General features: G+C 43.1%; 1 protein-coding gene across 1 annotated transcript; it reads right to left on the reverse strand.

The window, feature by feature from the left end:
• Window positions 1-342: 342 nt before the first annotated feature.
• Ei24 (EI24 autophagy associated transmembrane protein) lies at window positions 343-16,577 on the reverse strand. Its single transcript, XM_028755770.1, has 11 exons — window positions 16,456-16,577; window positions 12,541-12,650; window positions 9,680-9,825; window positions 8,285-8,345; window positions 6,716-6,782; window positions 6,173-6,297; window positions 5,762-5,881; window positions 4,852-4,963; window positions 3,514-3,625; window positions 3,123-3,197; window positions 343-1,453 (listed from the first exon to the last, which is right to left on the reverse strand). Exons 2-11 carry the CDS (start codon window positions 12,580-12,582, stop codon window positions 1,288-1,290), a joined length of 1,026 nt encoding a protein of 341 aa, XP_028611603.1. The 5' UTR covers window positions 12,583-12,650; window positions 16,456-16,577; the 3' UTR covers window positions 343-1,287.
• Window positions 16,578-25,018: the final 8,441 nt, after the last annotated feature.

A 25,018-nucleotide genomic window follows, 5' to 3' on the forward strand; every position in this document is an offset into this window, starting at 1 on the left:
CATGTGTATATTACAGATTTCTATAAATCAAGTATCTAACCTCTTCCTTGAATTACAGAATGACATTTAATATACTGAAATCTAGACTTTCTTTCTTCATACTTTAGAAATGAATATACTTGCTTTAAAACACTCATCAAAACAAAACATAAAACCCCAAAAAACCAACAATCACTTTGATGAGGTAAACACAATTAAAACACTGTGGTGACCCAAGCTCAGCCCAAGAACGTCTTTCAGAACTAATATCTGACATCCATAAGCAGATAACTCAAGACAAAGTCATTCGGTCTATGAACACATACATCTCAAGGATGCGATTTAGAAATCAAACATTACACATTTTATGGGAAACCAGCTCACATTTAATTGTGATATTTTAAAATTGTACAAGTTTTTTTACATCTGCCCTCCCACCCCATGTGTCAACTCTTAAAATGACAGGAAAACATCACCAATCACAGGTTGAATAGTAAGTTTACCTCTTCAGTTCCTATATGAAGCACCCAGTATTCCTTAAGACACCAGTCTGACCTGGCAGTGGCCAACAGTAAATTTCATCTTCAGAGTTACGTTCAGATTCTCTGAGCACACTATGATGCAGTGGCACTTGTCCAGAACTGGTACCATCCCATAGCTGAGGAACTTAAATGTACCAGTGAAAAAAACTGTCTCCCCTTCAAGGGGAAGAAAGAACATGACTCCTCAAAACCCAGCCAGGTCTGGCTGAGGTCTATCTGTCCCACTTCTTCAGGCTCCATTGGGGAGCACCCCTTTCATTCCTTTTCTGCAGCAGAGCAACAGAGACCAAACCTAACCTGAGTTACAAGAAAACAAGACAGTGATGGCTATGGCAGGGTGACCTGGAGCAACCGAATGCTCCTTTACCTCCCACGTCCAATGTATGTGCTTCACAGAAAACAGTAACAACAAAGTCACAAAATACAACAGCTAAAATTACAAAGCCCATTCATCCAGGGGTGCTGGAAGGCAGGAGAAAGTGGGAGGGTCAATGACACAAGGAAAGGGGGAAAAGTACTCCAATCAGTCCAGGCACAGGAGCTGGCAAGTGCTTAAAAAAAAAAAAAACAGCTGGAAAACTCTGGTCCTTCGAGACCTAGGGTGGTGGTAAAAATCCACATACTTGAGTCAGGAAGATTCCAATTCAAAGACAGGGGAATATGCAGAAGGCCCTTGGCAGTGGGTCCTGCCTTCCACGGCAGGGGAGGAAAACGAAGAGCTGCCACATCTTCCACCCAGTCCCACCCGCCCCGTTGACAGCAGGACTCAGTGGCCTGCTGCAGCAGCTTTCAGTTTGGCAGGAGAAGGATGTGGTGAAGGGAATTTCTCTGCAGAGGATGAGCTGCTCAGGGCGGACTGCAGGTAGACAGTCTTGTGGAAAAGTCTGTTGCTTAAAAATACCACCAAGGAGAAGAGGCGCAACTGGAAAAGACTGAGAGAAATCACTCGTGAGCTTCCAGCTGATCAAAATAACCCCTTCAAACATATTACAGCTATTATTTGAAATTTAAAACTACATAGGGAGAAACAAGGCAGCAGAATTCAAAGGAGTACAGATATTAGACATATGCATTGATCAGCTAAAATATTTACTGGGTGCAGAGCAAGTACCAGGACAGGCTATTTGCCTAGCATGTCTGAGGCTCTAAGATTAATTCCACCACTGGAAGAAATGTAGCATGTCCTGTTACTGCTAAAAATGCATTACAACCAGCATTCTAAGTGTTGGGATGGGACTTTAAAAAAGGAAAAAGTTGTATTTTATGTTAGTCTAGACATGTATCTTATGGAATTGAATGTTTGCCTACAAGTATGAGTGTGCATTACTTTTGTACCTGGTGCCCGTGGAAGCCAGAAGAGGGTGTAGAATCTTCTAGAATTAGAGTTACAGATGCCTGTGAGGCACCAAGATACTAGGAATTGAACTGACCCCTCTAGAAGAAAGAGCCAATGTAATGTGAGCCATCTCTCCAGTCTTATAATCCAGATCTTCAGAGCACTTCTTTGTATGGTCAGATCAAAGAACCTACTACTTTCTTTAAAAATGGCCATTATTACAAAAATGGGCTTTACTTAAATGTTCATAAAGGACTTATATTCAGTGACTATTGGTTTAGAACTCAGTCACCTTTAACTCCTATTAATCCTCCTGCCTCAGGCTTCCAAGTGCTGGGATTAAGATATGAATCACCACACCTGGTACAACTATTAAGTTTTAGGAACAGGTATAAATGGACAGGTTTGGTGGCATCCACCTAGTCACAGCATTGGGGACAAGACAGCAAAATCACAAGCTCAGGAGACAATAGGTCATACATGTATGAATGTCAGTTTGGAAAACATATAAATTTATATGCTTATACTAAAAAAAAAAAATTTGCCATATTTCATATAAATGTCTGTCTCGGTTCCCAGCACCCATAAGGTAACTCACAACAGCCTGTAATCTAGTTGCACAGGGTCTGATGGCATCTACTGTCCTCCATGGGCACTCCACAGGCATGGTGCACATAAACAAAATACTAAAGCATAATAAAACATGAATCTTAAACTAGAGCCGGGCGGTGGTGGCACACGCCTTTAATCCCAGCACTTGGGATTATAAATTAATAAATAAATAAACTATAGATTAATGTTGATGGTTAGTTTGATGTCAACTTAAAACAAGCTAGAGTCACTTAAGAAAAAAGAACTTGAATTGAGAAAAAAATTCCTACAAAAGATTCAACTCTAGAGCATTTTCTTAGTGAATAACGGAAGAGGGCCCAGCTCATTTTGAGAAAGGCCATCACTGGGCTGGTGGTCCTGAGTTCTCTAAGAAAGCAAGCTGAACAAACCATGGTATAAACCAGTAAGCAATATCCCTCCATGGCCTGCTCCTGCCTCCAGGTTGTTGAGCTGTTTGATTTCCTGTCTTGACTTCCTTCAATGATGAACAATAAGCCAAAGTAAAAGCCAAATAAACCCTTTCCTCCTCAAACTGCTTTTGGTCATGGTGTTTTTCAACACTGTAGTATTAAGTAACCCCAACTAGGACTTCAGGTTTTCCTTTAGCATAAGAGACTTACTTACAGAGCATACGTCTCCTCATTAGTACTTACTATGCTTTTCCAGGAGTCTTTGCTTCATTGGCGCTGATGATGAATAAAGGAAACAGGATAGAAAAGAGGCAGCCGCTGTTTTTTAAAAAACAAAAGATCAACTTTACAAGGCATGACTTTAGGAAAAAGTATTACAAGCCTCATCTCTTCACTTCTGAATTTCTAAGTATCTTCCTGCTCCAGGGAGGCAGCATGGAAGATTTTTTTTATAGTTACATTTGAATGATGACAAATGTCATTTCCTACTAACAACAACAACAACAGATCCTGATGGTTAAATGATGCAAGATGCTGATACAGAAGCAGAACGATAAAAGATGCTTACTTAAAACATACTTGTACCTGAGTTTTTATTGTCTTAGTTTTCTAATTCTTTTTCTAGCCAAATTACCTGATAATGTAGGAGGACTGCATTGCTGTGAGGAAAGCCAAGGGCAAGCCAAACCCAAAGTAGTAAGGCCAATTCCTTTCTATGTTTGACAATCGCTGGTGCATCTCAATTCCTAAAACAGGGAAGTCAGCACACACTTAAGGTCATTTTATTTACAAGACTAACTGCCAGACAATTATTTAAGACTTGGGTTTCAGACACAGAGCTACCTACCATGTGAACACAGATACAGCATATAAACCATACAAATCTACCAAGTTCCTGATGGTGCACACTTTTGATCCTAGCACTTTGAAAGGCAGAGGCAATTTGGTCTACATAGGGAGCTACTGACCAGCCAGGACTATATAGTAAGACCCTTCTGCAAAAAATTATACAAATTTAATATAAAGCTTCAATGAAAAGATTTTACAAAAATCATAATTTCAAAGTAACCTTAATTTTAGCAGCAGCATCCTTTGTCAGGGTAGTCTACAAGGCAAAGCGTCAAACCCAGGCTAGTTTCAAACCTATCTAGAGACCCTCCAATCTCTACATCAGAGCGAGGGCAAGAGTTTACAAGCACTGAACTCCACAGGAAGCAGTCTTCTTACAAGATTCCCAGCCTGGTATGGGGACACACACCTGTATTGTCAGCATTAAGAGGCTAAAAACAAGAATACTGAAGTCTGAAACTAGCCTGGACCATAAAAAACCAGCAGGCCACCAAGCCTACACACAGGAAAAAAAGAATGCACCCTTATGTCAACACTCAGGAAGTAAATGAAGGCGGACCAAAGTTCACGATCACCCTGAGCTCCACAGAAGTTCAATGGTAGCATAGGCTAGCTACATGGGATCTTGACTCAAAAAACAATAAAAAAAAAAAACTAACTAAAATATAAAAACCTACAGAATGAAATCCCAACGTAATCAAATGAGCTAGATTCTGATACTGTAATCCCAGCACCTGGGAGGCAAAAGCAGGAAGCTGGAAAGTTGAAAGCCAGCCTGAACTAAAAGTGAGTGCTCAAGGCCAGCCTAGTATATACATAGCAATACCAAGTAAAATCAAAATTTGTATTACTATTCTAAATGCACAGGCATCTTGTGATCTTTCTGCCAACTTTTGACAGAACTGTATCACATTACACACTAAAATGGCAACTAATTCTACAATGCCACTTCCCTGGCCCCAAAGGTAAGTAAATGTACTAGGCCAGAAGTACTCTCCCTCTTGCCAATGGGTCAATGACCTTTCAGAAAGCTGCTAAGTGCTTAAGTATTGACAGCTTAGTCTGTATAGCACCAGCATTTCTGATGGGCTTCTATAGTCTGAGTTCCTTTACATGGACTTACCTTTGTTGAACCAGCGGTACTCAAAGCAGTACAGTGAGTAGAGGAGAGACATATGCAGAAGACTGACCAGCTGACCCACAAGATGGATGGGGAAGAGACTCACAAACATCCCCTGAGGAACAAAAGGCAGCATAGCTTAATCCTAGAATGTAAGACACTTCTCACTCACGACTCCAGAGATGCCTCCTAGCTGCCTCAAACATTGTTTAATGGATCAGAATCCCAAAGGGAAGAGGTAAATGCATGAATCTGATACTTGTCTGCCCTCCACCCTTCTTATAAAGGTTTTAAAAATGTTATGAGTATTCTGCTGCATATATGGATATGTACATGTGTGCCTGGTACCCTAAGAGGGCATAAGAGGATGTATCAACTGGAACTGGAGTTACAGATGGCCATGAGTCACCATGTGGGTACTAGGAACCAAACCTGGGTCCTCTGCAAGAACATTAGGTACTCTCAACCCATGAGCCATTTTTTCAGCCTCCACTTTCTTTTTCTTAAGTGGGTTGTGTATGTGTGTGTCCTCTTAAATCTCAACTGTGTAACAATTATAAGCTCAACCTAATACTATTTCAATGTAGTGTCTTAAAGAGATGTTCACCAGGTAGTAAGTGATGCTGTGAAAGCAAGATGACTGAGATCAAATCCCCAGCACCCACATTAATGCCTGGCATTAACCAACACATGACGGAAAGCAAAGACAAATCCTAAAGGCTGACCAGTAACAGATCCCATCTCAAAAACTAAAGTGAAGAGTGGACACATATTCTCCACCCTCTTCCCCCCCCACCCCCTGAATTCATTACTTGCCATAAGGCATATATGCATAGTCCCTATCTTGATATAGACGCAGAAACCCTTCTTTGTGAAGTCCCCTCCCACTGCTTTGTCTCCATGAGCCTCTCACCTGGATAAGGAAGAGCGCCTGCAGCAAGAGGTTGAAGAGCATGTCAGCGATGACTTTGCTGACACTGGGGAATGGATGAGGCTTCCTCCCCGACACCTCAAATGCCAAGTCAGCTATATCCTGAAACAAAGGACGGTAATACAGCAAAACATGAATTAAATAATCCCAGTGTCCATCCCCAAAGTTAGGGGTACTGGCTTGCTGCTAGAACTGCCAGGTGAGAAAAGTCTGCCTCAGTAACACAAGACAATAATTTCATTTTACAAAACCACAAGTATTACCCAACTCACTGCTTAGCTTAAAAACATTAAGGACTGAGAAATATCTTACAGGCCACTAACTATAAGCTACAATGTGTGACCTAGTCAACCCAGCATGGAGAGCCCAGTCTTCATTCTGTCCTGCACTTACCTGGAACCAAATGGCATTCACAACTTTGCTAAGCACAAACAGGGGGAGCACCCAAAGAGCACTGAAAACTGATGTGAGGAAGAATTCCAGCCATGACCAAACATCTCCATGTAGTGATGGATCGCCTAAAAAGGGCAAAAAGATGGTTTAATTAGACAGATAGAAAGCCTTAAGACCCAAAGTGGAGCTATTTTGTGACTACTGCTCTGCTTCATATTCTGTCGACAGCTCTTATTTGAGTAATCAGTTGTGTTCTGCCTATCTTGAAACAAACCTGCTTACAAGGTGACTACTGAGATAGATATCACAGGGACTAATTACCAGAAACCACCTGGGTTGAAATCTGTAATGCTACTTGCTAATGGCTTAACTAACTTCCATTTACTTACAACGGACAGCCCGACAATGTCCATTTCAAAAAGCTATTGAGAAGTCTAAATTAAAAACAAACTGCTGGTATGTAAGTGCTCAGGAAATTGAGGAAGACTAAAAGCAAGTATCTCAAACCTTTATCCCCATCAAGAGCAAGACACATGCACTTACCAATAATCCGGGCTGTTACTGACTGGAGCACAGGAATAAACACTCGATAGAACAAGAGGAGACTGAACTGAAGGAAAAAGGCAATAAAGTAATCAAAAACCCTTCTTTAAATTAAGGCAAGTTACCAGGCAGTAGTGGCACACCTTTAATCCCAGCACTTACAGACAGAGGCAGGCAAATCTCGAGTTTAAATATTAAAAGAAGACATTTCACCTTTCTTCATAATGACTTACCAGTAAAGACTGTGTGTCACTGAGACTTGAGGGACAGAGGAAACATTTGACTAACATGCCCGAAGTGTAGATGTACTAAGCATACAGTTGTGTTTTAGTTAAACCTAAAGCTAACATCTGAAAATTAGTGAGATGTTTACATTATGATCAACTGAATCACACGCTCAGAAGCAGTATCTACTCACTCTTGAAACATCTCAGTCACTAAAGACAACAGTAGTTCTCAACTCAATACAGGTAATCAACAGTTACAACCCTTCTCTGACCCTACAAATGTTCTAGCCAAAAATGTCCAATATTAACACAAATTACTAAAACCTATCAATGAATCATATGAATAAACATACATACACTCAGGACTCTGGTTACGTAAGTGAACAGGTATAAAAAGCACTACAGATGTACAGAATCCAAGTGCATTTGTTGTTTTGGGTGTTTTTGCTAGTAAATTTGTTTGTCTTTCTAGACAAGGTTCCTCTGTGCAACAGCCCCAGGCTGGCCTTGAACTCTTGAGATCCAACATCGAGATGTCCCTGCCTCTCCCTCCTAAGTGCTAGGACTAAAGGTGTGCGTCACGTTGCCGGGCTTACATTTGTTCTGTTCTTAGAGGCGGGGCCTGAGATCCCAGTCTGATCTCAAGCTCACTATGTAGCCAAGGCTGACCCTGAACCTCTTCCTGCTTTAATTACTCAGTGCTGAGATTACAGTCTTACTATTTCTTTTTAAAATTTTGTTTTTATTTTTTTATGTGTGTCTGGTTGTCTTATGTGCACCACATGCATACAGATGTCCATGGAGCCCAGAAGAGTGTATAAAATCCCCTGGATTTGAAGTTAAAAACACTTGTGACCTGCCTAATCTAAGTACTCACAACTGAACCCAGGTCCTCTCCAAGAGCAGCAGCTGCCCTTAAGTACTGAACCATCTCCCTAACCCAGTTGTTTTTGTTTTTTCTTTTAATACTTGATGTCTTCTTCCTCCCCACCCCCAGACAGTATCTCACTATGCAGTCCCTAGACGGCCTGAAACTCATTATGTAGATGAGGTTGGCCTGGTCTAGTGGATCCGCCTGCCTATGCCTCCCAGGTACTAGGATCATAGGCATGCACTACCATACCTGGCAATTATTAATGTTTTAGTTATCATACAAAATGAAGGGCTTCATGTTGATGTTTTCATTCATTCAGAGCTGAGTGCCCCACTCCCCTCCTCCATCCCCATCTCTGTGATGATAACCATAAGCAGCTCAAAGATGAAAGACAATTCACAGAAACAGTTGAGAAATGTTAATGTAGATACTTTTAAAGATCCTAATATTTGATGGAAAAAAACTTACCCAGAATACTCCACCGTTCCAAGCACAACACTGGAAAATTCTACTAACAATACGTGGCTCACTGAAAAATATGAATTATGAATTTAGCTTATAAGACACATAGGCTATTTTCTAATGTTATCTATTAACTCCATTTTATAGATTCTATTGACATCATATTATCTTTAAGCTCCTAGTGTTCTAATTCAGTCAATAAGAAAAGGCTGTTAAAAGGTTTCTGAAGAACCAGGTATTTAAGACAAGGCCTCATTATAAGTTCAGGCTAGCCTCAAATTCTTGGCAGTCATCCTGCCTCAGTACTGGGATTACAGACATGTGCCACCACACACCTAGGTGAAACCAGATTTTCTATTTTGTTGTTGTCATTTTTGAGATAAGAGTTTTTCTGTGTAGCCCTGACTGGCCTGGAATTATCTGGCTTCAAATTGCCTGCCTCTGCCTTCTAAGTGCTGGTATTAAAGATACGCACTACCATGTAAATAAAATATCCAATAAAAAAAAAAAAAAAGATACGCACTACCAGCTACTCTACAAAAGTAAAGGGGACAAATGAGATGGCTTACTGTGTTTGCCACACAAGCCTGGAGCCCTGAGATTGATGCCCTGAACCTATGAAAAGGTTTGGAAGATGTCATGTGACCCCTACACATGTGCTATGAAATGGATTTACCCTCCCAATGATTAACAGCTTTTTAAATGTTTTTCTATTTCTGTGGGTATTTTGCCTGATCTCCTGAAAGCAGAGTTGTTAGCCCCATATGAGTGCTTAGAACTGAACCCAGACCAACAAACATTCTTAACACTGAGCTACCTCTATAGCCTCCAAAGAAAATAAAATGTGTGTGTGTGTGTGTGTGTGTGTGTTATTCTGTTGTATGTCTCTGTGTGTGTATTCTGCCCTCTAAGGTAGGAGCAAATTAAAGTCTGGGAGTAGGGTTTATCAATAAATCCAGAGACTTTCCTACAAATATCCATCAAATCAAATATTTTTTATGGTCTCTATTTGGCACTCTGATTTTATTTTTGTTGTTGTTGTTTATCATTGTGTGTGAGACATGCATGTAGAGGGTCAAGGACAACTTTATGGAGTTGGTTCTTTCAGCTTTCTATCCACGGGTTCCAAACTCAGGTCCTCAGGCTTGCTTGGCAAGCATCTCTGCCCTCCAAGCTATCTCACTACAGATTTTTAACACCATGTCATCTGAATAAGAATCCTAGTTCAAGTCAGTGTGCGTGTGTGCATGTGTGTGTGTATAATATTTTCCTATTTAAAAAATAAAACCAATAGGATGCTGACATTATAACTGACTAAGTGAGGCCTTTATTTTAAACTAAGGCCGGTCATTTACTCAAGTGACCCTCCTTTGACATTTTGGGATGTGCACCTGTACTTACCTCTCTTGCTTCCGCTCTACACTCTGGGGTCTCCTCTGGGCCAAGAGGCTACCTGCCCTTCTTCGACGCTGCTCCTCTCTCTTCTGCTGGATCCGAGCATCTAGCTTTGAGATGGTACAGATGCCCCAGATGGAGTCTTTGATTCCCTAAAGATAAGGACATTTTTAAAGAGAGATAGTGGGCTGGAAAAGACCTGCTGTGATAAAGGTTATATCCTTAGAATACCTCCTGAAAAATGACTATAAAGGGGCCTGGTAAGCTGGTCATGTGGGTCTGTATGCCTGTATTTCCAGCATTTGGGAGCCGAAGCAAGAATATCACGAGTTTTCAGTCAGTCTGGCTTATGTGATGAGACCCAGTCTCCTCACCACAAGGCATGATACAACAACCTACTTAAGTCATTTGGAAAAAAAGTATATGTTAGTAGGGAAAAAAATACTAAGTTGGTGATTCTAAAGTTCTCCATTGTTGTGGTTCTTCCGTTTGATTGAGTGTTGGTACTGCCCAGTGTGCATGAAGTTCTGAGTTCTATCCCAACAATGGAGGTACAAATCAGTGCCCTTAAGTTCTGTGGCACACTCAGGTCATCGGGTTTGGCAGCAAGTCTTTACTTCTAAGCCATCTCAACAGCCCTAGTCACTGACTAGGCATGGTGGCAGATGCCTCACTAGGTTCAGGAAGAAAAATCCCAAGTTCAAGGCCAGCCAGGGATACATAGCAAATACTAAGCCAGTCTGGCCTGTACAGAGAAATACAGAGAAACTGTGTATACCTCTCAAGTTAGATCAACCAGGGCTCTTATCTTAAAATAAAGGCAAGAAAACGCTGAGGATTCAGCAGAATACTTGCCTATCATGTGAGAGGCCTTGAGTTCAATCCCCACTATTGAAAGGACAGAAAAATTATACAAATAAAGCCAAATACACACAACACACACAACAAAAACACCACACACACACACACACACACATCCATAATAGATTTATGTCCAAAGTAGAATTTCACAAGAATAGTCAACTTCAGACAAAGACCCCAACACACCAAAACAAAACCCAGCTAGATGTGGTGGCCTATTTCTATAAGCCAGCACTGGGGCACTTAGAAGACCTCATGAGGCAAGTTCATTACCACAAATCTGAATACAGTGTGGGCTATGGAGTAAGAACATATCTTTTTTTTTTTTTTTTTTTTTTTTGAGACAGGGTTTCTCTGTATAGCCCTGGTTGTTCTGGAACTCACTCTGTAGACCAGGCTAACCTCGAACTCTCGAACTCAGAAATCCACCTGCCTCTGCCTCCCAAGTGCTGGGATTAAAGGCATGCACCACCACCACCCGCCCAAGAACATGTCTTAAAAGACAAACAGCTGGGCCATGGCGGCACAACACCTTTAGTCCCAGCAGTCAAGAAGACAGAGTTAGCCTGGTCTACAGAGAGAGTTCCAGGACTACATAGAGAAACTGTCTCAAAAAACAAACAAGAAAAAAAAAACCAAACAGGGCCCAACAAGATGGCACACCAGTAAAAGCTAAGCTTACACCACTAAGCTTACAACCATGAAAGTACATAGAAGAGAAAACCGACATACTACCTAAGCACACACAGTAACTACAACTAACAGAAACAAAAGCAAAGCTGTGTGGTCAGAAGACAGCACTCAAGAAGCCAAACCTGGGGGCTGAGCTCAGAGTCGGGCTTGTTCCTAATCTGCTTCTATTAGGACTACAAGAATGTGACACCATTCTGTGGAACAGAGTCTGAAGTAATGTATCTTTAAAATAAGCCTTTTTCCTCCATCTGTTTCAGGCCCTCTGTGATGAGATTTGGAGGCATATCCCTCTCTGTGAGCCGTCTCATAAGCCTATGGTTCTTAGACTGATTTAACAGGCAGTTAGAATGTCACCCCTAAGCTGAGAAAGCCATTATTTTCAATTTTTTTTTCTTTTGAGATTTGCATTATACCTCTGTTTTTATTTTGCTGTCACTGCTGTGCTGCTTGAGATGATCCTCCTGATCCAGTCTGACAAGTGCTGTCATTACAGATGTGTGCTACTATCTCTGGCTCTAACTAGCCAGCCGGAAGGTAACCTGTCCCAAAAGCAAACACAAGGACCTGAAGCTAAGCTAACCAGAATCCTAAAAATACTGGGAAAAACACTCAATAGACAGGCCTGTCACCTTCCCTAGGATGCAGACAGAAGGGCTGGAAATCAGTGTTTGCTCTGCAAGCATGAGAACATGAGTTCAAATCTTAAGAGCTTCTTGTAAAAAGCTAGTCATGGCTGCTGCTGGTTCCCAAGAATTCCCTGACAAGCCAGGCTTGCCAAATAGGCCAACATCAGGTTCAGTGACAGACACTGTCTCAAGGCAAGAAAGCAGACAGTAACGGAGCTGACACAGGAAGACACCTAAGGTTCTGCTTTGGCCTCCCCATGAGAATAGGACTGCACCTGCACACCCACATCCATGCACCACATAAACTCACACAGACGACACAGACAGGCTCACAATTGAAATTCCAACATTTGGGAAAGAGAAACAGTACTGAAAGGAACTCAGACCAGCCAAGGCTGTGTAACAAAATACGATATAGGATAGTATAACTCATTCCTAGTATTTGGCACACTGAGGCAGGAGCTCAAGATCAGACTAAGATATATAGCAAGACTGTCTCAAAAATACCAAAAATCCCTACTTATTGAGTGATGTAGACTAAACTAAAAACCAACATTCTATGTAAAAAAGACCCAACAAATAAACAAAATTACAAAACAAGAAAGATTTCCTAGTTGGTTTCTTTAACAAAAAAAAAAAAAAAAAAAAAGGTTAAGGGACAAATTCCTTGAAACAAAATATACTCACCCTGCCAAGGTCCTGCAGAAAGGTCTTGACACTGTCAGCCATCTCTTCACTGCCCTGACTATCAGTTACAGAGAGAGGGACTTGCCCCCGAACCACTCATCATGGAGGGCCTGGAAAGAGATGGAAGAAAAAGACTAACGTTAAAGACCTATTACTTCATAATCTGTTTCTACAAAATGAATTCCATTCTAGTACCCCAATACAAGAGTAATAGACTCTGACACTAATAACATCAACTAAGAGGCTCTACCTCTAACTGTTAAACTTAAGAATCTTTGTTTTCTTTTGAGGTGAGATCTTGGTAAGTTGTTCTGGCTAGCCCCACACTTGTTGGAACTACAGGAATATGTTTAGTTAGAGGCAAAATGTGCTCCTGGACAAGTGGTCTCCTCTGAGCCCTGATTTCCCAAACTCCTCCTCCTCCTAAACACTTTTGAGAATCTGAAGATAGAAATGCTCTCTTCAGCAGTTTTTATACTGGCTATGTAGTCCCGAGCACTTGAACGCGGGACTGGAAAAGATGACTCAGTGGTTAAGAGAACTGGCTGCTGCTCTTTTCAGAGGACCAGAGATCAATTCCTAACACCTATGTCAGACCACAGACAACCATCTGAACCCCAGCTCCAGGGGATTCAATAACCTTTTCTGGACCTACACAGGTACCCACGCACACACACAGACACACAGAAGCTACATACTATGGTATGTTGTAATCCTAGCACTCAGGAGGCAAAGGCAGGAGGATCACCACAATTTCCTGACCAGGTGGACACATTAAATTCCACAGCGAAAACCCTGTCTCATACAATAACAATAATTTGTTTTGATTACTTTATTCATAGTCTTCAAATACATTGGAAAATTTAAGACATCAAAAACTACCAAACCCTCTATAGGTCTATGTTTTCTAGCTTCATCTCCCAAAACCACTAGCATAGAACCAGAAATTCACACATAGTAAGCAAGTGCTCTATCACTGACCTACAGCACCAGTTCATTTTCTAATTTTAAATACACACACACACGTATTTTAGTGATCATGTAAGAAACAATGAATTTTAAGCTAGACTAAGGCAGAATGCATGCCCACTCAATGTGCATATGGAGCCAGGGTTCAATGCCAGTACCAAATGAAACAAAGGGTCATAAAGTTCACACCTGTAAACAGTCTTTAGAAGGGTTAGAATGCAGGGTTAGTCGGGTATGGTGGCACATACCTATACCACTTGGAAAGCTGAGGCAAGGGGATCAGAAGTTCAAGGTCATTCACTACATTAGAAGTCTGAGGCAGCTACATGAGACCCTGTCTCAAAAATAAACAGTAAGGGTTTCTCATTTTACTTCTCAGTTGAATGGGAAACCCAGCTCCATAATTAAGAAATTGACAGAGCTGCAAATAACTCAGTTGGGGCTGGGGAGGTAAAGGTATCTTCCGCTGAGCCAAACCACCTAAATTTAATCTCCTGTCCCCTTTGGGTTGTCCTGACTTCACATGCACACTGCTATGGCACATTCACATCATGGCACATGTACATGCAAGGTCAGGCAAACAGACAATGTTGAAAAGAACTGATAGAGGAAAATAAAAATACAACTCAGTGGTGGAGTGTTTGCATGGCATGTTCCATTCCCAACACCAAGAAAAATTAAACTGAGACAGGACTGATGATGAAGTCCTAGAATCCCAGCCACTTGGCAGGCTAAGATAGGCTCCTAAGTTCAAGGTCTGCATAAACTGAATTAAGGCCAGACTGGTTAATCTAATGAAATCTCTCAAAACCAAAACATTGGGGATATAGCTCAGTAAGTAGTGGAGAAATTGAATAGCTTACACAGTCCCCAGTACTGAAAGGACAGGAGAGTTCATACTAGGAAATCTTTTATTTTTCAAGACAGGGTTTCTCTGTGCAGCCCTGGCTGTCTTAGAACTCACTCTGTAGACTAGTCTGGCCTCCAATTAAGAGATCTACCCAGCCTTTATTTTTTTTTAACTTTATTTTATGTATATTGGTGTTTTGCCTGCATATGTCTGTTCATCAGTCATGTATCACCATTGTGAGCTGCCTTGTGGGTGCTTCGAATTGAACCCAGGTCCTCTGAAAGAGTAGTCTGTGCTCTTACCATTGAGTCATCTCCTCAGCCCCCATAAATAATCTTAAAATACCAGTCTCTCATTTAACTTCTTTAAAATGAACTAACTCTAAGGTGAATGGACAAATCTACTTGCAAACATATGAGAATTTAGGATTCCAAAGTTATCAAGCCCCACTAAATCAAGCTTAGAATCTCCAACTTAAGAGATAATAACCTTGATACAGCAATTTCAGTCAGCTTGTATACAACTCAAATCATAAAGGATACTTTCCTTGACCTCTGGCCACTTCTACAGTAGCACCACAATGACCCAAATGGACTGATGCCATTCAAACTGGACAAACAGGGAGTCCAGTCAGAAGGCTGCCTGCACAACACCATTTGCACCACCTGCTCCTCAGGTCAAATCCTACCCACATGTGCTCACCTAGAGACATTCCTAAGGTTAAGAAACACTATTCCCACTCCTCCCTCCTAAAACAAAACCAAATATTGCTAGAGCTCCAGTCATGTGTACCAGTACAGCCACTGATCTGAGTTGTGGTCAACGCAGTCCATGACCAGGACACTAGTAAAGGCCCAATGGGCAGGCAAGACAGGGTATGGGGAAGACTGTCACAGCGGCACCCTCTTAACCAACAACCTGCTCATCTACAAATAAGGGGTAGTAAATTAAAATTCTTCACAGACTAGAGTACAACAGAATAAACAAAGCTGAGAATTCTGGATAAATGTAATCCTATATTAAAGAATACACCCGATTTGAGGTGAGGAAATTCATTACTCTAGTTTTCTCCCAGAGCCCAGGCAGGGAGCTTCAAACATCTGTCATAGTCCAGAACCACTGTTATTTGACTCCTTGGCAGATTAATACCTGGCTTCTGCATGTACCAACTAACAAAGTACCTACTGACCAAACAGAGCCTTTGAAGGAAAGGCTATTATACTGTGGGCCTAACAGCTTTCCTATGGGAGAGAACATTTGGTATGAACTGCTCTGTTTAACTAACTGCCGAGACAAGCAGAAAAATAACTTGCCATAACTTGAGACCACACACTGACTGACACAAGGGACTCTTACAACAGAGAAAATCAAGATCCATCATCTGGTCACAATATTTTACATAAAAACGGTTTGTCAGCAGTGAGTGAAAACTAATTACAATTTTGGAACTTCGGTGTTCTGGACTTTTTTGCTTAAGCTTTGCAACGAGTACTTTTGTTTAACCCAAGCATCCCATGGACAAATCACCTTCCTTGAACCTTGAAACACTGCTGGCCAATAATTTTTTTGACAGTCGTTAGAACCGATTAAGCATCTACTGAGGCATACATACTCCTGCACTTTCATCTCTAAGCCACCCAACCCAAGTCCCGGAAGGCAGGAAGCCGGGGTTTCCCACTCCAGGTAGGGAAAAGGTAAACACCCTCACGCATCACCCGGCCACAGGCTGCCTCCTGGGGCAACCTGGGGTACCCGGCTCCTTCTCTCCCGCTGCGTCGGGGCAATTGGGGTGAGAACCCGTCTTTCTCCCCAGCCACTGCCGCGCACAAGGTGCGGACCACGCTCACTGAGGGTCACCGGAGTTAAAGACAGCCCTGCCGCACCTGAGGAGAGAGAGCCTGAGCCCCGCGCGCCGCCGCCCGGCCTGCCCTTGCCGCCCTTCCCGTCCCGGGCCCTTCGGGGGCCGGGGTCCTTGCCGCAGCCCCTTCCAGAACCTCAGGAACTAGCTCCGGCCTGCCAGCCCTCGGCGGGCCCCGCCACCCAGGCTCCGACTTGCAAGCGGCTCGAGCCCACTGCCCGCCGCGGCCTGCACCTACCCCGCCACCCTACCGCCGAGGCTCCAGTCCGGGCGCTCGCCCACCGAGGCTCGGCTCGTCTGCTCCGCGCCCCGCTGCCCGCTCCGCCCCGGCGCTCGGAGAGCCGGGGCTGCGCCCACACTGGGCATGCCCGGGCCGCACGGGGCAGCTGGGAAGTCGGGCGGGCACCCTGTCGGTCGCTGGGCAGGGGCGGGGCTAGCGAGGCAGGGCGGGGCCATACTGGAGGGGCGTGTCCTGGGAGCCTGGGAATTGTAGTTGGCTGGACCTCAGCGTGCTGGTTCGTTCTGGGTATCCAGGTCCAGGCTTCTAGCCCTTTGTTGCCTCCTCATCAAACCCCTTCTCACTGTTGGGCCATCGTTAGCCACCTCAATCTATCTGCACATCAGTGCTAGTCTTTTTGAAATCCTTTAAGAACAAATGATGGAAGAGAAGAAATGCTCCAAATTCGAGTCCAGCCTTGGCTACATAGTAAGTACCAGGCTAGGTAGAGCTATATAGCAACACCCTGATTCAGGTAAACAAAAACAAAAACTCAATAGAGTAGTTGGTTATCATTCATGCACATGCACAAAGTCCCGGCTTCAAGTCCTAGCATCGTATTACCCAGGGTATGATGGTACAATCTCAGCATTTGGGATTTGGAGGCAAGAGGAGGCCAAGTGTGAGTGACTCAGAATATAAGTCATGGAATACTTAGGCTGTATTTAGGGTGGCTTCTAATGATGGAATGGCTGCGACAAAACCCAAGTAGAGCCGGGCAGTGGTGGCACACGCCTTTAATCCCAGCACTTGGGAGGCAGAGGCAGGCGGATTTCTGATGTTCGAGGCCAGCCTGGTCTACAGAGTGAGTTCCAGGAAAGCCAGGACTATACAGAGAAACCCTGTCTCGAAAAAACAAAACAAAACAAAAAAACAAACCAAAACAACAACAAAAACAAAACACACACACACACAAACAAAACAAAAACAAACAAACAAAACAAGTAGAGATTGCTGTTTCCACTTCCATCCCTACTGGTTCAGTTCTCTTGTCACCAAACTGTAGGGAAAAGCCACTTTTACCTCTACCTTTTTCGGGTTTCTCCTTCGAGGTTAAGAAACTAAACCAAAAATAAGTCAAATATAAGAAATGCATACAGGCCGGGCGGTGGTGGCGCATGCCTTTAATCCCAGCACTTGGGAGGCAGAGGCAGGCGGATTTCTGAGTTCGAGGCCAGCCTGGTCTACAGAGTGAGTTCCAGGACAGCCCGGGTTACACAGAGAAACCCTGTCTCAAAAACCAAAAAAAAAAAAAAAAAAAAAAAGAAATGCATACAAGTTATCTAGTGAGTTAATAGTGACTGCCATATAAGCCCTGGGAAGGGAATGAAGACTGCTGAGGATGTGTGTTTTTCTTTTCTTCTTTTGCAGGGGTGGGGAAGGCTGGAGACAGGGCTTCACTGTGTAGCCCTGACTGTCCTGAAACTAACTCACTCTGTAGCCCAGGCTGGCCTTAAACTCAAGAGATCTGCCTGCCTCTGCCTCCCAAGTGTTGGGGTTAAAGGAATGCACCACCAGTCTAGTCAGGGGTTTCCAGAGGAACAGAACTTACATAATGAATATATATAGAAGTTTTATAAAAATGACTTACAGGCTGTGGTCTAACCCGACAATGGTTACCTGTGAATGGAAGGTCTAACAGTTGTTCACTTCACAAGGCCGGATGCCAAAGCTGGATGCCAAAGCTGGTCTTTAGTATACACTGGAATCCCAAAGAAGCAGGCTCCAATGCCAGTGGAGAACTTGCCAGTGAGAGCAAGAGCAAGCAGGCAAAGCAAGAGCTTCCTTCATCCACGTTGTTTATATAGGCTGCCAGCAGGAGGTGTGGCCCATATTAAAAAAGGATCTTTCCACCTCAGAAAAGCTTAGATTAGATGTGGGTCATCGCACCAGGCGGTGGTGGCGCACGTCTTTAATCCCAGCACTTGGGAGGCAGAGGCAGGTGGATTTCTGAGTTTGAGGCCAGCCTGGTCTACAGAGTGAGCTCCAGGACAGCCAGGGCTATACAGAGAAACCCTGTCTCAAAACACTCCCCCCTCCCAAAAAAAAAAAAAAAAAAAGGTGTGAGTCATCCCAGCTGGGTGTGGTGGTGTACTCCTTTAGATCCAGCACAGGGAGGTTGAGGATTAAGTTCCAGGACTTAATGGAGACACTCTGTCTTGAAAATCAGAACTAGCTGTGTAGATCAGGCTGGCCTTGAATTTAGAGGTCCACCTGCCTCGGTCTTCCAATGCTGGGACTAAAGGCGTGTGCCACCAATTCTCAGCCAGGATGTGTTTAAACTACCTTGTGCAAAGAATGGCAAGTGTAGAGCTAAAGGAAAATTACGTGTTAATAAGGTTTGTTTTGTACACAGCCTATTGGCTATTTTTAAAAAATCTAGCCCGGTAGACATGGTATACTGGGCAAGTATTTCATCACTGAACTAAATTCTCTTCAAATTCCCATTCAAGTTACTTTCCTTACGACTATAGAGCAGCAACGCCCTGCTTTCAAGAAGGAAAGAAGAGAACAATCCCTCTTGGCCTGGTAGTGTAGCTCAGTGGTAGACACCTGACTAGTCTTCCTCCGGCCCTACCTTTAAGAGAACTCCTTTCTTGCTGGCCTTGTTTCACTTTTACACGCTCTTAGCTCACAGACACCCTTCTAGAAAAACTGCATCATTTCGGTTGGCCTATTTGCTTACTCTCTGAGCTACTCTGCCTCTTCTAGAAGCCTTTAATTCCCTATTCCCAGCCTCTCCTATGACTCCTCATTTCTTTTTCTTCCTATTTCCCTTTGCCTTCACCAGTGCTTAGAGCTGCTACGGGTAAGGCCACCTGTAGAATCAGATCCTTACAATTATAAGCCATTTATAACTACCGTCAGCCTCCTACGTGGAAAGAACCTGAAGCCCAGATGTCAAAGTCAATGGCAAAACAAATAGAGACCTCTCAGATATGGTGCCAGTGAGGTGGCTATTGCTACAATACAACATCATGTCCAAAAGCAACTTGAAAGGGAGTGTGTTCGGCTTACATTTTTATATCACAGTCTGTCATTGAGTTGAAGTTAGGACAAGAAGTTGAGACAGGAAGTGAAGCATGAAGGAACATTGCTTGCTGACTTGCTTTCCAAAGCTCGTTTGGCCTGCTTTCTTATAATGCCCAGGCCCACCTACCCAGGTGTGGGATTGCCCTCAGTGGGTTGGGTTCTCCACCCCAATCACTATTTAAGAAAATCAAGCCCTACAGACTTATCTATCTATGGGCAATCTAATGAAGACATAGTCTCAATCTGGGTTCTCTTCCCAGATGACTCTTTACCTAACAAACTGACAAAGAACTAATCAAGAGAGCTCTCTTCCGCCGGGCAGTGGTGGTGCATGCCTTTAATCCCAGCACTTGGGAGGCAGAGGCAGGCAGATTTCTGAGTTTGAGGACAGCCTGGTCTACAGAGTGAGTTCCAGGACAACCAGGGCTACACAGAGAAACCCTGTCTCGAAAATCCAAAGAGAGAGAGAGAGAGAGAGAGAGAGAGAGAGAGAGAGAGAGAGAGAGAGAGAGAGAGCTCTTTTCCATTTCAGTGGACTAACATTATCCCCTGGCCCAAGTTTCAAGAACCATTCCAGAATAAATTTCCTCTTTCCTTGGTGTGCCAAAATCTTAGCAAGACATTTCCTTGGAAGACATTTGATGTTTGGAGGGATTATAAGAAGGACTCCACGGACAGTGATGGAGGCTGAGCTAGGCTTGCTTGCATAGCTAAACGCTTGTTGGTCTCAAATCTTCTCTGATCTTCACTTTTGCTGAGAGAGGCACAGCTTTCCCTGGTGTTCCTGTTGGCCCTGGTCCCTCCTCCTGACTTATGTCAAGGCTGAGGCCTGGTTGTCTGCTAGGTAGTACCACTACTGCTGACTCGTGTTTGCTATCCCAACTCTACCTAACTGGACTGCTGGTATGTCCGTGAAGTGTTTTCTAGTGGATCCAGCTGCTGCTGCTGACCTGTGAACTGAACTTCGAGTTTCCAGACAACACAGCTGGGAGTGCTCCAACATGCTATTCTTTTCCGTTACCCCTGCATGGTGGTAGGCTAGAAGGGAGGTTAAATTGTTTAAGAACCATCATTATAAATAGGCATTGAAAATATTAAAGTTACAGCTGGTTCTTTCCTTCCACCTTGTTGGCCCTTGGGACTGAACTCAGGTCTTCAAGTTTGATGTTTTTACCCTCTGAAACATCCCACCACCCCTAAAGCGTACTTTTAAAACTTAGGGATGAGAGAAGGGCGTTAATACAAATATTCTGGTTCAGAATAACCATATGTTTTTTTTTTCCAAGACAGGTCTTCTTTGTAATAGCCCTGGCTGTCCTGGAACTCACTTTGTAGACCATGCTGACCTTGAACTCACAGACATCTGCCTCCTGCCTCCTCTGTCTCCCAAGTGCTGGGATTAAAGGCAAGTACTATTACCACCCAGCTAAACACTCTCTCTCTCTCTCTCTCTCTCTCTCTCTCTCTCTCTCTCTCTCTCTCGTTGACTTGTTGTTTTAAACATCCTTGTTTGAGTTGTCTTTAAGAAAACACTCTTAGCGCTGGGCAGTGGTGGTGCATGACTTTAATCCCAGCACTTGGGAGGCAGAGACAGGCAGATTTCTGAGTTTGAGGCCAGCCTAGTCTACAGAGTGAGTTCCAGGTCAGCCAGGGCTACACAGAGAAACCCTGCCTCGAAAAACCAAAAATAAATAAATAAATAAATAAATAAATAAACAAATAAATAAAATAAAACCACTCTCTCTTGTCTGTGTGGACAAATTTGGCTTTATTAGCTATATTGAAATTTCTACCTTTCTCTTTTTGTCGTTTTGTTTTGTTTTGTTTTGAGATAGGGTCTCTTACCATTATGTAGATCTGACGGTCCTGGAACTCACTAAGTACGTTTGGCTAATCTTGAACTCACAAAGATCTATCTACTTCTGCCTCTCCCTCTTGAGTGCTGAGATTATATGTTGAAAATTTTGACTCTTCATCAACAGAAAGACAACTAGATCACACTGTGAGAGGCTTCTTTTCTTTTTTTGTGTCCCTGGTTTTTTTTTCTTCTTCTTCTTTTTCTGTTTTCCTATTTTGCCTTAATACCTTTTGTTTCCAAAAACCATTCACTTACTGATGTAGAATTAGACACCATTTGTCAGACAAGCAGGGGAGATCATTATTGTAGTTGTTTTGCTATAAAAGAAGCTCATAAAAACAGTACTTAACTCAGAAGACTCAGTCTTCAGTCTAGCTATGAGCCTTGAATGAGCTAATGAAATAAATGAAACGAAAGAAAGAAGCTTCGCCAAGCTTGGCGGTGTACACCTGGATTCCCAGCACTTGGAGGGAGGAGGGAAACAGATGGACCAGGAATTCAAGGTCATCCTCAGCTAAACAGTGTGTTCAGGACCAGCCTGCTCTGTATGAGACTCTGCCTCAAAACAAACACCAAAATAATATGAAAGGTGTCAAAATAAAGATGGAGTTGTTTATGTCAACTATCACATAGAGACAGGGAGAGGGGGGCAAGCTGTCTAAAATGCTACGTATGAAGGGAAAGTTCTTATACATTAAGAATATTTATCTATCACAAGACTGTCAAAACCTTAGACTAAAAGTACTTATGCCCATCAACTGCTGGCTCAACTTCAGACTGACACCCCCCCACACACACACACACAAATGGATTTAATTATGTAGCCCTAGCTGGCTTGTAACTTGTAACAGGGTAGCCTGGAACTAACAGAAATATTCTTGCCTCAGCATCCCCAGTGCTGGGATCAAGATGCCATTTTTGTTATAAGTCATTGTAACCAAGAATTGTTGTTTCAACATGTACAATGTAATCCTCTTCATTTCTGTCTTTAAAAGTAACCCATTTATCCAGGTATGCTATTGCATGCTTGTAAGCCCAGTATTTGAGAGACTGAGGCAGTGGAGGTTGAGGTAAATTCTAAACAAGCCTTGGGGGTTGGGGGTAGGGTGTTAGAACAATTTTTTGTCTTGGGGTGGGGGTGGGGGAGGAAGAAGAGAGAGCAGAGAAGACTTGCCTCTACCATCTTGAATACAGCCACAGTTTACTGCACGCATATTCTTATTGCAGTGTTCTGCTATTTCAATTATAATGCCATTCTCAAATAAATGCCCGTATTCACTAGAGACTCCCTCGTGTTTTTAATTTAGGTGATAGTCTTGGGTACAGTGGCTCACTCTCCCTGGTCCAAGTGCTTGGCAGGCAGAGGCAGAAGGACTGCTTCTGTGAAATCAAACAAGAGCCACATTGTCCTACATTGTTATTAACTCTCTATACATTTCTGTTCCCTAATGTATCCTGCCAGCTGTGTTTTTCAGACTATGCTGATCCTGAACCCCCATGATGTATACCTACCCCTTTTGCCTTGCTAAACTCCTGTGATGCTCCCCTTCCCTCTGATGTATCCCTACCCTCATCTACCCACAATCAGCCCTGAACCCTGAGTCCTCCGCTCTTTTTGTCCAAATACTAACAGCCAATTATCTCAAGAGCCATTTCCTACCAGCCCCAACCTTTCCCCATAAACGTGACCTCAAAAGCCAGTGAAGGTTTGCTCTCTAAAACCACGACTTAGGGGGTTGGCAGTTGTCTGGCCAGTCCCTTGTGAGCTTCTAACTACAGCTTGCTTTTAATCAGTGAGTAGTGGGAAAGGGTTTTTCCTCAGATCTGACACTTCAAGTTCAATGACAACCTAGACTACACAGAGATTTCCAGGCAACAGGTTTCAAACCCGGGGACCAGTGGCAGAGGTCCTTATTTAACCTATCAAAGTGGACCTGCCCTCCAGGTTCTCCCAGCATCCCTCAGTTCCTACCTGTTACTGGGCAAGCCATTGGCAAATCGTCCCATCTACAGTGAACTCTCCAGCCCAGGGGCTGGGCTCCTCCCCCTCACACACACACACACCCCCAGGATTTTTTTCCCCTGTATAATCCCAACATTTTGGTTACCCAACGCTTTTTTTTTTTATTTTTACCTTTGACCTTCTGGCTGCTATACTTGGTTCTGCTTTCCCTTCCCCTCCCCCTCTCACCACATGGTTCAGGGTCATGACCACTCTGGACATCTCTCGGATGTGTCTGTCTCTGGCTACTTACTCTCTCTCACATATTTATAACAAACTTTTTCCTCCATCATACCTAGGAGCGGTCCTTTCCTTTTTCTTTCTTCTTTTTTTCTTTCTTTCTTTTTTCTTTCATTCAGAAAGCTGATGGCAGGGAAGTAAGCGGTCAAAAAGGAACTCTTACACATTGGTGGTTGGAATGTAAACCCTTCCATCGTGAAAATCAACATGGAGGTACCTCCAAAAGTTTAAAAATAGGGCTGAAGATGTAGTTAAGTTGGCAGAGTCCTAGCCTCCCATACAAGAGGCCCTAGGTTCCATCTCAAGTACCTCACAAAGTGGACATGGTCCAGTCTTAGGAGCTTCGGCAAGCGTATCAGAAGTTCAAGGTCATCAGATCTAGTCTGAATTCTAGGGGACTCTTCTGTAAGGGGTGTGGCCCCTCAGGATACAATACACTGAGGCACCAAATTCTCAACTTAAAGGAGATTATCCTGGGGGTGATGTAGGGCTGCCTCTGGATCCAACAAACTGCAGCCAGCAAGCAGCAGATGTGTGTGTGTGTGTGTGTGTGTGTGTGTGTGTGTGTGTGTGTGTGTCTGTGTGTGTATGTGTGTGTATGTGTGTGTATGTGTGTGTCTGTGTGTCTGTGTGTCTGTGTCTTTGTGTGTCTGTGTATCCATGTGTGTGTATGTGTCTGTGTGTGTGTGTGTCTCTGTGTGTCTGTGTGTGTGTCTCTGTATGTCTGTGTGTGTGTCTGTGTGTCTGTGTGTCTGTGTGTGTGTCTGTGTCTGTTTTACTGAGATGAACATAGGGCCTCATGCATATTAGGCAAACATCTACCACTAAACTATAACTGTATTCCCTGTTTCGTTTTTGCTTTTTATTTATTTGTTTGGATACAAAGTTTTACTAAATAGACAAGACTGGTCTAAATCCCATTCTTTAGCCCAGGCAGTCCTTGAATTTGTGATCTCCTTACCTCAGCCTTCTGAGTAGATGAAACATTGCAGAGTCTTCTTTTTCTTCTTCTTCTGCTTCCTCTTCCTCTTCTTTGTTGTTTCTTTCCTGGTTTCTCTCTTTGCTTTTTCTTTTTTCTTCTCCTTCTCTTCTTCCTCTTTTTTATTTATTTTTTATTTTTTTATTTTTTGAGACAGAGTGGGGCTGGAGAGATGGTTCAGTAGTTAAGAGAATTGACTGCTCTTCCTAGAGGTCCTGAGTTCAATTCCCAGCAACCAATGTAACGGGATTTGATGCTCTCTTCTGATGTGTCTGAATAGAGACAGTGTACTCACATACATAAAATAAATAAATAAATAAATAAATAAATAAATAAATAAATAAATCTGAGAGAGAGAGAGAGACAGAGAGAGAGAGAGAGAGAGAGAGAGAGAGAGAGAGAGAGAGAGAGA

Source organism: Grammomys surdaster, unplaced genomic scaffold, assembly GCF_004785775.1.
Source record: "Grammomys surdaster isolate TR1022 unplaced genomic scaffold, NIH_TR_1.0 126086, whole genome shotgun sequence".
Taxonomy (NCBI): Eukaryota; Metazoa; Chordata; class Mammalia; order Rodentia; family Muridae; genus Grammomys; species Grammomys surdaster.

What these genes read in the sequence shown, in the direction of transcription:
- Ei24 (XM_028755770.1), bottom strand. Translation starts at nt 12,582, where the DNA reads ATGGCTGACAGTGTCAAGACCTTTCTGCAGGACCTTGGCAGG. An exon ending in TGAATGCCATTTGGTTCCAG is followed by an intron (nt 5,882 to 6,172) that starts GTAAGTGCAGGA and finishes CCTTTGTTTCAG; the next exon opens with GATATAGCTGACTTGGCATT. An exon ending in AGGCGCTCTTCCTTATCCAG is followed by an intron (nt 4,964 to 5,761) that starts GTGAGAGGCTCA and finishes TTTGTTCCTCAG; the next exon opens with GGGATGTTTGTGAGTCTCTT.